The sequence below is a fragment of the Aplysia californica genome, unplaced genomic scaffold, assembly GCF_000002075.1.
Source record: "Aplysia californica isolate F4 #8 unplaced genomic scaffold, AplCal3.0 scaffold00412, whole genome shotgun sequence".
In the NCBI taxonomy this organism is placed as follows: Eukaryota; Metazoa; Mollusca; class Gastropoda; order Aplysiida; family Aplysiidae; genus Aplysia; species Aplysia californica.
The window spans coordinates 652,410-665,043 of NW_004797682.1; the positions used below are offsets into that span (position 1 = coordinate 652,410).

The following is a 12,634-nucleotide window of genomic DNA, read 5'->3' on the forward strand; positions in this document are numbered from 1 at the left end:
GATGACATTTCCAGCAACCGGCAACTGTGTCGATGATGTGCTTCTCCTTACTCAAACAAACAAATAAATTAGCTGTCAAAACCTGCCCTCCCCCCTCCCCTCCAACACCTCTTCACCCCCTCACCCCTTGGTCCCGACAGCTGCATAAAGTCACGTGGTGGACACGTCACGACTCGGAAGACCCGGTCGAGTCGGACTCGGAAGATGACTTCGGTATAGATGAAGAAGCCGGTAGCTTGCCAGGTATGTTATGCGTTAGACTTTCTGATGAGATAATTAGAGGTACTGGCTGCTCGTTTGTCCTTTCTCTCAATATCTGTACATTTTTGTAGTTGTTGTTTTTGTTGATGTTGATGTTGTTGTTGTTGTTGTTGTTGTTGTTGTTGTTGTTGTTGTTGTTGTTGGGGGTGGTGCTGCTTGTCTTTTTTGTTGTTGTTGTTGTTGTTGTTCTTGTTTTTTGGTGGTGCATTTTTTCTTTGTTACAGCATTATTGTCGTTGTTATTATTGTCGTTCTCATTCCATTATCAAGTACTCTTGGCTTGTTGTTGTTGTTGTTGTTGTTGTTGTTGTTGTTGTTGTTGTTGTTGTTGTTGTTGCTAATCTAGTTCGTAGTCGTTGCTGTTTTTTCGCTTGGTTTGGTTTTAGATGTCATGTGCACTTACATTTTTTGACTTTATTATTACATTGTATATTTAACCGTTGATTAATTGGGCTCTTCTTCTGCAAGCCTCTATCGCTGCACTACTGCTGGGACTCGCACTGTCGCTTCTATTTTGTCGTTGTAGCTGCCTATGGCGTGTAGGTTAGATTAATTTTCTATAATTCTTCATGTTCATTTTTTATGTTCATATGAGTATATAATGACCAAAACAAATGAAGAATGTGTTTCAGGGTACCATGCAATTTACTTGCCAGATATACATCTGGCATAATTAAATCTAAACCACCCCTACATTAATTCCAAACGCTCTTCTTTTTTTTTTTCAAATCAAATCAGAAAAGAAGACGAAGATGGCGAGCCGCAACTTCTGTGTCCGCGCCTTCTATTCCTGGCTGTGTGGGGTGAGCTTCAAGTCCAGACCTCGGCTCACGCCGCAGCAGAAGGCTCTCGTCAAACGGAAGATGACGGACATCCGGGAGGAGCCGGGCATGCGCAGAGTGACGGCTGTGGCGGCCATCATTATTTCTGTCTTTACTACCTTTCTTTTAGGGTTCTTCTATTAAAAAGGTGCATAGCTAGGTGGGATTGTATTTAAGTTGGACTCTAAAGTAAAAAGATTTTCTTTGGAGTTTGTAACACGAGGTAATTCGCTCCCAGGTGCTGAAGTAGCGTACTTCTCATAGAGAGATGCGAGTAGGCTACTGAGGTTTGAATGTATCTACCATGAAATACTTGTGCCGTGTTGTTAAAACGCTGATTGACATGGTTTTAAAAGTTAGGTTGGGGGGGTGGGGGGTATATAATAATCTCAAAGGCGATGCAAAAAGCGTTGCATTTTAATGGTGACAAGGGTGACAACTTTTATTCCATGGATGCAATTATTACAGGTACTACAAGGAGAAAGAAATCGGAACCTCCGTTGAAATTGTGCCTAGGTATTTGGTGAAGGAAATACGGTGTCGATAGCAATGGAAATATAACTTTGGCAAATAGTCCACCAAGCTAAAGACATACGCTTGAGGGCTTTAAATTTGAAAGTGCTGCAAAATACCAACGTTATTAATATCCTACTGTTCACAATGAAATTAACGGAAATCTCAAAATTACTATCTCTGTGATGAGGCTTACTTTTTCGAACAGTTTTGTAAATAACTTACGGTAAAAAGTTCCAGCCAGAAACAGGAAAAAAAACACCTTACATACCCAACCAGGTGCGTCAGTTGGAATAAATTATGAGAAAATGGTTTTAATTGAGGGCGGTGAAAGGAATAGAACAGACATAGATATACATGGATATGAAAATAACGAATGCAGCTAAAACAACTGGAACCTGAACTGTTTCTAAACATAAATTATAATGCAAAGCTGGGAATATCATAGAAATATATGAGAGAGAAAATGGTTTTGGGCAATTGTGAAGCAAGAAAATAACGAATACAGCTAAAAACAATCGGGAAATTAATTAGGTCTAAATATAAGTATGGAAAAGCAAGAAATATAATAGAAATACATGAGAGTGAAAGTGGGTTCTGGCATTAGTGAAGCACGACCTCAAGCAAGGGCCCCAGGCTCCATCTCGTGCTACTTCAGCTTCAATTCAGCTTGAGAGAAAGGTTAAGTGGAAGAGTGTGACACATCATTTCTTCAGCTGTGAGGTAGAATGAACTTACGGATACTGGGGTTTTTTGTATTTAATTTATGTGATTTATTCTTGAAATGTATCAGTATTTCATGTTTAGCATCTTTTTGCGGGGATTTTCCCGCGTGGTAAGTCGTGTCAGTTTACTGTTTGAAGTTGCCTACTTTACAATCAAATGTGTTTTTATTCGTTTGTTTCAATTTTCAGAGATGCTGTTAGCCAGAATTAATGGTGCCATTCGCAATGGTGCGTCATCACATGGAGTAGAATAGGGTTGTTACTGATATTACAATGTTTTCAGCTCTCAGTGGGTGGTTGGTGGGTGCTCTGATGTTGTTTGCTTCTTCTTTTCTATAAAAAAATATATCGTCCTTATCTCTCCTCCTTCTTTTTTATGTTTGTTACTCTCTTGTAACACCTCTAATCTTAGGCACTTATATGACCTTATGCAGTTGCGAGCGCCGTAAAACCTCAACTAAAACTAAAAATTCAGTGTTAAGTGTCGTGTACCCCTTTTCATTTAAATGTGGTTTCTACAATGTGTTAAGACTTTTAAAGAAGAAAGGTTTGTAACGCCCATAATGCCTGAATTGTTGCTAGACGCTGTACAATTTCTGGTCCACCACTGCTACATAATGTACATTTATTGACTTGTTTAGTATTGTTGATGAGGTTACTGCTGTTGTTACAAGAAGAGACGTGTTTGTAACTCTATGCTCGAAGAGGCATGTTTTTTTCTGGATTTTTACAAGTTTTGATGATCATAGAAGAGCTTTGAGATTCTTGGCGAGCTTCAGACAACGATAACTTATAAGCACATAATTTGTTACGCAGTTTTATACACAACGAATATAAGACGATTATCAAACATTATCTTTTTTTCTGAACACAATCGTATTGACAATCGACATTATTACAAAAGATACTAACCGCATTGTTCCTCCTCACTTTATTGAAGTTCTGATAGGATAAAAGTACGGAAACAAAAACTAAACCATGTCATCACTCAGAAGCGGCTCCAGTGTGATATTTTGGCATACTTTTATTATGTGTTAAGGGCCCTGAAGACGACGTATTTCTAATTTTGGAGACACAGTGCGAGAAGCTGAGAATGAGAGTTGTGTCCTTCCCCCCTCTGATCCGCCTGAGGGCACCTATTGTATGTACCGAACAAAGAAATAAACTAACACCAAGAATAATTAAATCCTCTGCAAAGTTCTCAAAATCTAAGTCATCATTATCATCATCATCATCATCATCATCATCATCATCATCATCATCATCATCATCATCAATCATCAATCATCATCATCATCATCATGACGTGGTAAGTCCAAACAATGTTCCTGTTTCCTATTTGTTGGTGTGTATGTGTGTGTGTGTGTGTTGTTGTTGTTGTTGATGTTGTTATTGTTGTTATTGTTGTTGTTATTGTTGTTTTTGGTGGTGGTGGTGGTGGTGTTGTCGTTTTGTTTTTCTTTTCCTGAAACATACCATGTACACCTTATACTATACATACCATGTACTACCATGTTGTCACATTGTACATGTAACCTACAAATATCCAGCACCAACTAAACACACGTGACCCAAATATACCCCATATCTTTGTCACATTTTGAAAGGTTGAAAACAACCAATACTGTGTTCTTCTTGGCGTGTGGTCTACTATCGAGTCTCTTTTCATTTAAGAAAAAAACATGACAACCATTTTCTCCTTTTCTTTCAAAATAGAAAATAAGGGATAACAATGAAATACTCCTTCTATATATCTTTGAAGTCTCGCCAATATCTTTTCCGTCCTCAAACATCATGCAAACTTTTCAAATGGATGGTTGGCTGACAATAATTCTGTGTGATTTGCTTCTTCTTTCAAATTAAACTATGTACGTACAGTCCTCATCCTCTCCTCCTTCTTCTCTTTGTAGGTTACTCTAAAGTTACTCTAAAATAACATTTCTAACCATCGGCACCTAAATGGCCGTGTTTGTGTTGTAAGTTTTGAAGATTAAATACAACATTCCGAAGAATGGAATTCGAAAAAGTCACATACTACCCCCCGGGGCAGTGCCACTGACTGTAGTATCTTTAGGCCATTCCCAAAAAGGGATTGGGGGGGGGGGCGGCATTTCTCGTTCAAGCACAGTAGACTTGTAAATGGGCTGATTCATGTCACGCTCATAACTGTGCCTGATCTACAACAGGGAACTGCTGCTTTTTCTTTCTCGATCCTTACTATTGTCATTTTCCTCTACTTCTTTAGTATGTTTGTCACTCTCTTGTGAACTTCTATTTCCGGGGTGCCTTGACCTTGTGCTGTTGAAGCTAGAGAGGTCAGCAGTCTAAGTCTGATTCCCTGTAAAGACTTCTCTGTTGACACCCACCCATTGGAGCTCATATGACCTTATGCAGTTGCGAGCGCCGTAAAACCCTCTACTATAAAAAAAAATCACATACTTGAAGGAAGGGATTCGAAGAAAGGAAAAATAAAATGCTGGTGGTTGGAGGGTGTCCCTGGTAGGTCCCATTTCTTTTTTTCCCCTCTGCTGTTTTTGTTTGACTGTAGAGCTTCTTCATTGGAAAAAGTTATCGTTGTTATTCCGCTGTGCTTCTCTTTACTCAAATCTGCACTCAAGATGAATGCAATAAATGTACACTCGAACGGAACGAACTTATTGATAGATGAAAAAACCCTGCGAGAATGAAGAATAACCTTCCCCCCCCCCTTCCCCCCCCCCCCCACCCCTTTTTTTCCTTTAAAAAAAGAGAACAGAGTGATGTACGAAATCAACGTATTGGCCATAATGAGAGAGGAAAAAGCTGCTAGGACGTCCAATTTTGTTCGTGTTTGATACCCTCCTTTACACATTGAAAGGACGATCCACATACAGCTTTGCTGGTATAGAAGAGAATTAAATGTCCCCTGAGAGAAAGTTCGCACCTTGGACATTCAAACATTCACCGAGTTGATAAAGACAAAGTGCCATGGAGATCGGGGAAGTTAGATGTGTGTGTGTTTGGGTGTTTGGGTGTGTGTATATGCGTGTGTGTTTGTGTGCGCAACTGTGTGTGTGAGTATCTATGTGAGTATATGTGTGTATGTGTGTATAATAGTGTGTGCATAATATGTGAGTGTGTGTGTGTGTGTGTGTGTGTGTGTGTGTGTGTGTGTGTGTGTGTGTGTGTGTGTGTTTGTATTTCTGTTGTTGTTTTTTTGGGGGGCGTGGCATTTTTCGAAACGATAGCATCGTGCTGGTAGTAATGGTTACAGCTTTTGAAAACCACGTCATCTGAGGTAAACGTTCTCATTGTAGTGGCTATGGTTGCTTGCCATGTTCTTAGAGTATTTGTGAGGCAGCGGGGTGGAATCAGGCTCTCGTCAAAATGATCAAAGTGAAGAAACTTGCATTTTCCCCACAGGTTTGTGAATTTTTATCAATTTTTTGTTTTTTGGCTCAACACCTTTCATGTCCATCAAAGAACTCATTCTGTGTGGATTTTTCTGAAAAGTGTTGATTAAAGGCACAAAAATGTAAATTTTCAGTTACCACGGACTCTTAAGCTCAGGAAATAACTAATCTTTGGTGGATATTTTCTCACTAATTTAACCTCTGAAAACAAGCGACCCCCACCTCATTATATCGCAAATATCTCGACCTGTATTCAAGATAAATGGATATTTTTTCATCCAAATAAGGACAAGTAAACAAGCTTTAAGATGATACCAATAACTCTACATGCCCAAATATTGACGAGAGCCTGATTCCACCACGCTGCCTCACATTTGCATGTTTGCTGAGTTCGTGGAGTGAGCAGACACTGGCCTAACATTCTCTTATATTTCCACATTAATTAACATAAGAACGACACGGATCAAATAAAGTACTTAGACCACAGTAGGCTTGGGCAGAATTGAAAAAAATAGGATTTTCAAGTCTCAAGTCCAAGTCCTGCCCAGGCCTAGACCACAGTTAAGTAGACCTCAGCATCTGCAAACAACGCTTCTCCGTTGCATTATTTTATCTAAGAAAAAAAGACAATCAGGAGTCAATTTTTTAAATAATACGGGTTTATTTTTAACTTTGTATTCATTTTTAAAAAGTATTAAAACAAAGACACGTATGTTACACTTTGCATTGTTAGCATATCGAAGACATTCGTCCTTTACCACTTTGGGTTCAATTTTGAAATAAATAAAAGTACATGGGACAATCATTTCCTTCACTCACATTATCGATGCACGCAAAGCCTGTTTTATGAAAACAGGGTAGTATAATTAGAAAAATTAAACAACAAAAACAGAAGAAAGTAAAACTGATTGACTAGGAATCCTTCGCATCATACACACCAATGAGAGGTTTTTTTAAAGCATATTATGTGCTAATACAGACACAGAGGGGCGACGAGACAGTGTGGGATTTTTGGTAAGTTCTGTTTTTGTGTACATGAGTGTGTGTGTGTACGTGTGTGTGTGAGTGTGAGAATGTGTGAGTGTTTGTTTTTAAAAGAGAAAAGCGATATGAAAGAAATAGTAAGCAAGCGAATGATTATAGACATTCGAACCAGCAAGAGAGAGGGGTGAGGAGAGGAGGTGGGATACAGCCAGACCAGGGAGAATGAGAAAACTGAGAGAAAGAGGGAGAGTGGGGAGATGGGGGGAGAGAGAGAGAGAGAGAGAGGGGGGGATAAAAATAGAGAGAGTGTCAACGGCAAATGTAGAAGCGTCAGTTCCATGAAACAGTCGTGGGCTGGGATGTCTGAATTATAATAGATCTAGAAGTATCTAGTCTTCATCATCCTCTTCCTCCATGACCAGTCTGCATCCATCAACCTCAGCATCCGCAGAACACAGCAGATGATAGACCTCGCTGTGGAAGAGAGGGTGGGTGTGTTAGGTTAGGCTCTCGATCAGACTTGCATCCATTCCCAAATCGGGGATATAAACATTTTCGTATGCACAGTAGAATTGTAACTTGGCTAATTTATCAATGTCAGGCTCATATTGTGCCAGAACAACAGATGGGGAACTGCTGTTTTTTCTTTCCTCATTCTTCCTGTCGTCATTTTTCCTCTACGTACTTCTTTCGTATGTTTGTCACTCTCTTGTGATCGGCTATTTCCGGGGGCTCTTGATATTCGAAGCAGACTTTGTGCTGTTGAGGCTAGAGACGTGAGCAGAGTAAATCTTGATTCCCCGTTTGGACTTCTCTGTGGACATCCACCCCTTGGCGCTCATATAATAATAATATGCTGTTGCGAGCGCCTTAAAACCTTACTAAAACAAAACAACAAGACTCGCTACTGTAAGGTCGTCGGCTCGAATCCCGTAGTCAGGGGGCCAGACGTTGTGTCCTTGGGAAAGGCACCTCTCATGAATCTTCCTCACATCACCAAGGTGGGAATGGATACCCAGCTATAGACAGTGAAAAGATCTTGCTTGTATGATAGTGTTTTAGCGCCTATAAAACGGCAGCTTGCACTGTATGCTTCGCAGGGAGTTGGGGTTGCTTCAGATCGTTTTCATGTCTGCTGGGGTAATAAATATAGATTGTAAAGCGTATAGAACTTGCTGTTGAGCTATAGACAGTGAAAGATCTTGTCAGTTTGTTAGTGTTTGAGCGCTTATCCAGCTGCTTGCGCTGTATGCTTCCCTGAAAGCTGAGAATATTTCTGAACGTTCTATGGTCTGCTGGGGTAATAATACAGTGTTTAGCACATAGGGCTTGCTATCGAGCTTCGATTTCAAAACAATTAACTTGACAGAGCGAAATGAGGGGGTCAAAAGACTACACCCCTCCCCCCCTCCCCCCACACCCAAAAAAACCCATATTTTTCAAGACTTTTAATATAGTTAATATTTCCAGTTTCCTGTTTCCTGTTTGCTGCTATTATTTCGCCCATTGCATCTACACAGACGTTTAATTGACTTGGATATTTCGATGTTCTCTTTTTTTTTCTTTCTTATAAATTCACACTTATTATGTGAAATCGTAGTGGGCACTGTAATGTAGGTACACATCGACATTTGCTCAACACCAAGCCTTCTGTAACTTTTTCCCCCTATTCTACTTCATAGATTCCACAGTAAAGCCATGCTTTTACAATCTCTTGCCGTTCAGACAGAAGATTATCTTTTCTTTAGATGGTAGACTATTCGTGAAAGAATGCACCTTGACTTGAGATATGTTTCTTAAGTAGACTTGGATTTGACTATTTGTTACTTTAGATTGTGCCACAATGAATCACTACTGTATTGGTCACACCACTGTGGTCAATAATAATAATAATAATAATAATAATAATGATAATAATAATAATAATAATAATAATAATAATAATAATAATAATAATAATAATAATAATAATAATAACAATAATAATAATAATAATAATAATAATAATAATAATAATAATAATAATAATAATAACAATAATATATGTTCTCAAATGCCCTTGAAGCCATTGATGAATTCAGCTGTATAATTGTGGTCGTTAAAATTGGTTTATTTGCTTTGTTTTGTTTGGGTTTTTCGGGGGGGGTGGTTTGTTTGTTTGTTGTTGTTGTTGTTTATTTAAAGTTATTTCATACATTTGTCGTTGGTCTTTTTTTAAGGAGGAGGGGAAAGAACGCATATAAATTATTGTGTTAATGAGAGCATAAAAGATTCACAACTTTAAAAAAAACAACGACTATTAAACATGATCTGTTGAGTAATGATGTCCGTTCGTTCTCGTTCTGTGTCTAAATATAATTTGACGTACTACATAATACAGTCTGCGCTACATCATTTATCGTACGGATCTTACGGTTGTGTGTAGATTGGTTTCTATTGTGGATTAAACTCGCTTTAGAGCACAGAAAGATCACGTGGGAGGCGGGAGCTCCAGTGAAATGTTCGTATAACTCACAAGACAATAGCTTGAATGCATTGATACGTAAATAACATTAAATACATATAATAAAAACATCCATGTTAATTAATCTACAATATCCCACTCTGGCGTTGACCAGATGACAAGGACATGTGGTTACTTGAGGGAGGCATTGCGCTGCCAAGAGCGAAATACTCGCAGCTAAAGGGATTTGAAAACAACAAAAAACAACAACAACAACAATATCCCACTAACACAGACAGTAAGTACACATGCTATTGGCTAATCGCAACCTTAGAGTTACAAAGTTCTATCTGACATTTTTGGTCGTTTTGAGTTATCAAAGTCATGATCGAGGTCAGAAACCAAATGTTCTATCTGCTCTATGAAAGCCGTAAAATTACTCGAATTCGTTATCAAGATATTCAACGAATTGCATTCGAAAAAACTTAACATGTATTGAAACTCCAAATTTTGTACGTCATATTTCTCATAACTAGGGGCTGAGCAGAAAGAACTGTGTAATTCTTGGGTAGCGTAATAGCCTCGATGCAGTGGCCTGTGTTTGGGGGCTTGGACTGTCGTGTTTTCCTATAAGACACGCCCAAGGAACCACCTACCTCAACACCGTGTCACCTACGTACGCTTGACGTTGGTGTGAACCTGGACTCACTTACCACTTGGCCACTGAAGCCCCACAACCCCGCCTCCTTTCCCCTTTTTTCCAGATATGACCAATCCATAAGTCCCAAGAGGGCGAAGAGCTATTAAAACGTTTCACACTACCCTGATTCAGTACAATCGAATCAGAAGCAGCCACTGTGCAGTCCAGTTTGGAACAAAGTCGGCTGGTACCGAGCCTCGCTATAATAGCTTCGACAAAAATAAATTATGAAAACTCGAACGAGTGTCAAAAGGTCAATGAACTTTCATGACTTAATTGCCAACACGATATATTGGACATTGCTACTCTTCATTTGTGCGCAGATCACCAGGACGCGAGGAGAAAATACGGACTAAGCAATATATCGCGACATCATAAAGATAGAAACATTACGGTAATATTATGAGAACAAATCACCTCCACATCACTATGACTACTATTATAATATCGCTCAGAGAATTACAATACCAGTCATGGCGATATATCGCTACCGTAGAATTACAAAATTCTATCAGACATTTTTGTCAGTTTTTAGTTACTAAGACTAAGACTAAGACCATGAGGTCAGAAACCAAAATTATGTTCTATCTGGTCAAACAAAATCGTAAGATTATTCGGAGTCGTTTTCAAGATATTCAAAGAATTAATTGCATTCGAAAAAGCTTGAATGTTGTGAAACTCCAAAACATTTTACGTCAACCTTCTCAAAACTACATACTGAGCTGATAGAACTTTAAATTTAATTCATGGGTAGTGATATCATATCATGCCCTCTGTCGTTCCAGCAGTAAACACCCTACCAACTGCCCTTTTCCTTTCTGGTGTAGTTATATAATGAAATAAAATCTCTATTAAAAATAGGGTACATGTAACGTATGAATACCTCACAGGTAGAACAAAGAAAAAGTCTGAATACTTACAGAGGGTCGTCAATGCACTCATAGTAGAAACCTTTCTTCCTGATGTCGTGTTCAAGAACCATAAGGCTGCCCTCTCCGCAAGATTCTCTGACAATGACAAAGAATTTCGTGTAACAGGATGGTTTTAGCCTCTTTCAATCAAAAAGCTTGCTGCTCAGAAAGTGAAGATGGTTTATTGCATGTTACTCCGCCCCCGACGCTCTTCTCAAAGAAACGCACACGCACGCACGCACGCACACACACATACACACAAACACACACACACACACACACACACACACACACACACACACACACACCTGTAAATAATCACACACATACACACACACACACACACACACACACACACACACACACACACACACACACACACACACACACACACACACTAAATGAAAGAAAAAAAGACAGACAGACATAAAGTTTTTTGGAAAGAAAGAAAGACAGAAAGACAGAAAGAAAGACAGACAGACAGACAGACAGACAGACAGACAGACAGACAGACAGACAGAAAAGGCAAAGAAAGAAAGAAAGAAAGAAAGAAAGAAAGAAAGAAAGAAAGAAAGAAAGAAAGAAAGAAAGAAAGAAAGAAAGAAAGAAAGAAAGACGGAAAGACAGAAAGACAGAAAAACAGACAGAAAGAAAGATATACAGAAAGAAGGACCCCCTAAATAAACTCAAATAATATGAGACATCTATGTTTTGAGTAGCCTTTGCCTTGCTGTACAAAGACCGTCTTTCCCAAAAATGTTGAAGACAAGCAAACGAGTATGCTGGTACGTACCCAGGGAGAGTCTTCAAAACTCATTTATTTGTATTTTGCCCGCGCCAACGCCAGATTTTAAACTCTGATGGACAAGTAGATTCTAATTTTCCACAGAAACAAAGCCTTGCCGGACGGACTCACACTCTACGACGTCTGTGCTGTAGCACAGATAGATATTTAACTGTAGCACGCAGTAGATCCGAGTTCAATTCCCGAGTGAGGCTAATTTTTATTACCTCGGTCTTTCTGCTGGGATGTTGCATCGCTCTCAGCCTTTATTGGCTCTCTCTGACAGGCAGACGGGGTCGGAAGCCCACCTCTAGATTAAATTATCTAAATTGCGTTGATGGGGGCGTAAAAAAACCTGCATTATTGACATGTTGACCCCTACGTGTTCTGGCGTCTGTAGCCTAGTGGTTAGGCTACCGGACTTGTAATCGTGAAGTTGCGGGTTCGGGTGTTCGAGCTGCGGGCCCGACGTTTTGTCCTTGGGAAAGGCACTTTACATACATGAATTTTCCTCACTTCACCCAGGTGGGAATGGGTACCCAGCTATAGACAGAGAAATGTCTTGTCAGTTTGTTAGTGTTTGAGCGCTTAACCAGCTGCTTGCACTGCATGCTTCCCGGGAAGCTGAGAATGTTTCGGAGTGTTCTATGGTCTGCTGGGGTAATAATATAGTGTAAAGAGCATAGAGCTTACTGATCTGCGGGGATATGCGCTATACAAATGCTATCTATTATTATTATTATTATTAAAGCGCATAGAGCTTGCTTTCGAGTGGGGAAAAGCGCTATACAAATGCTATTTATTATTATTACTTACAAGTGAGGCTCTTCCAGCTGATGAATGACGTAGACAGTCACTTTGGTCACGTTCTTTGTCATGTAAGGAAGCTGGTACTTCCCGAAGAAACTGGGGAGAAAAAAACAAACGGGATTTCAGTCTATCGATGTTGTTGAAGGGACCAGAAGCAGGGAGGAGGGGAGGGGAGGAGGAGGAGAGAGGAGGGGAAAGATCAGGGGTGTGGCAGAAAGACAGCAGTAAGGAGGAGCCAAGGAGAAAGGTAATATTGTAAACTTGGAGACATAGAAAGACCGAAAATAATAT

At 39.5% G+C, this 12,634-nt stretch overlaps 2 protein-coding genes across 2 annotated transcripts in view; one reads left to right on the forward strand and one right to left on the reverse strand.

Moving 5' to 3' along the window:
• The window catches only part of LOC101846900 (sodium/glucose cotransporter 4), a gene marked incomplete in the record, with an annotated part of 32,946 nt that extends 30,796 nt beyond the window's left edge, over window positions 1-2,150 (forward strand). The window contains 2 exon segments of the mRNA XM_013085841.2: window positions 141-243; window positions 999-2,150. Coding sequence (XP_012941295.1) covers window positions 141-243; window positions 999-1,225 — 330 coding nt within the window.
• A 4,202-nt stretch (window positions 2,151-6,352) lies between these two features.
• Window positions 6,353-12,436, reverse strand: LOC101864641 (ADP-ribosyl cyclase/cyclic ADP-ribose hydrolase-like). The gene is made up of 3 exons (XM_005104267.3): window positions 12,350-12,436; window positions 10,759-10,845; window positions 6,353-7,169 (listed from the first exon to the last, which is right to left on the reverse strand). Exons 1-3 carry the CDS (start codon window positions 12,409-12,411, stop codon window positions 7,085-7,087), a joined length of 234 nt encoding a protein of 77 aa, XP_005104324.3. The 5' UTR covers window positions 12,412-12,436; the 3' UTR covers window positions 6,353-7,084.
• Between the last annotated feature and the right edge of the window lie 198 nt (window positions 12,437-12,634).

What these genes read in the sequence shown, in the direction of transcription:
- LOC101864641 (XM_005104267.3), bottom strand. Translation starts at nt 12,411, where the DNA reads ATGACAAAGAACGTGACCAAAGTGACTGTCTACGTCATTCATCAGCTG. An exon ending in CAGCTGGAAGAGCCTCACTT is followed by an intron (nt 10,846 to 12,349) that starts GTAAGTAATAAT and finishes TGTCATTGTCAG; the next exon opens with AGAATCTTGCGGAGAGGGCA. An exon ending in GAGTGCATTGACGACCCTCT is followed by an intron (nt 7,170 to 10,758) that starts GTAAGTATTCAG and finishes TCTCTTCCACAG; the next exon opens with CGAGGTCTATCATCTGCTGT.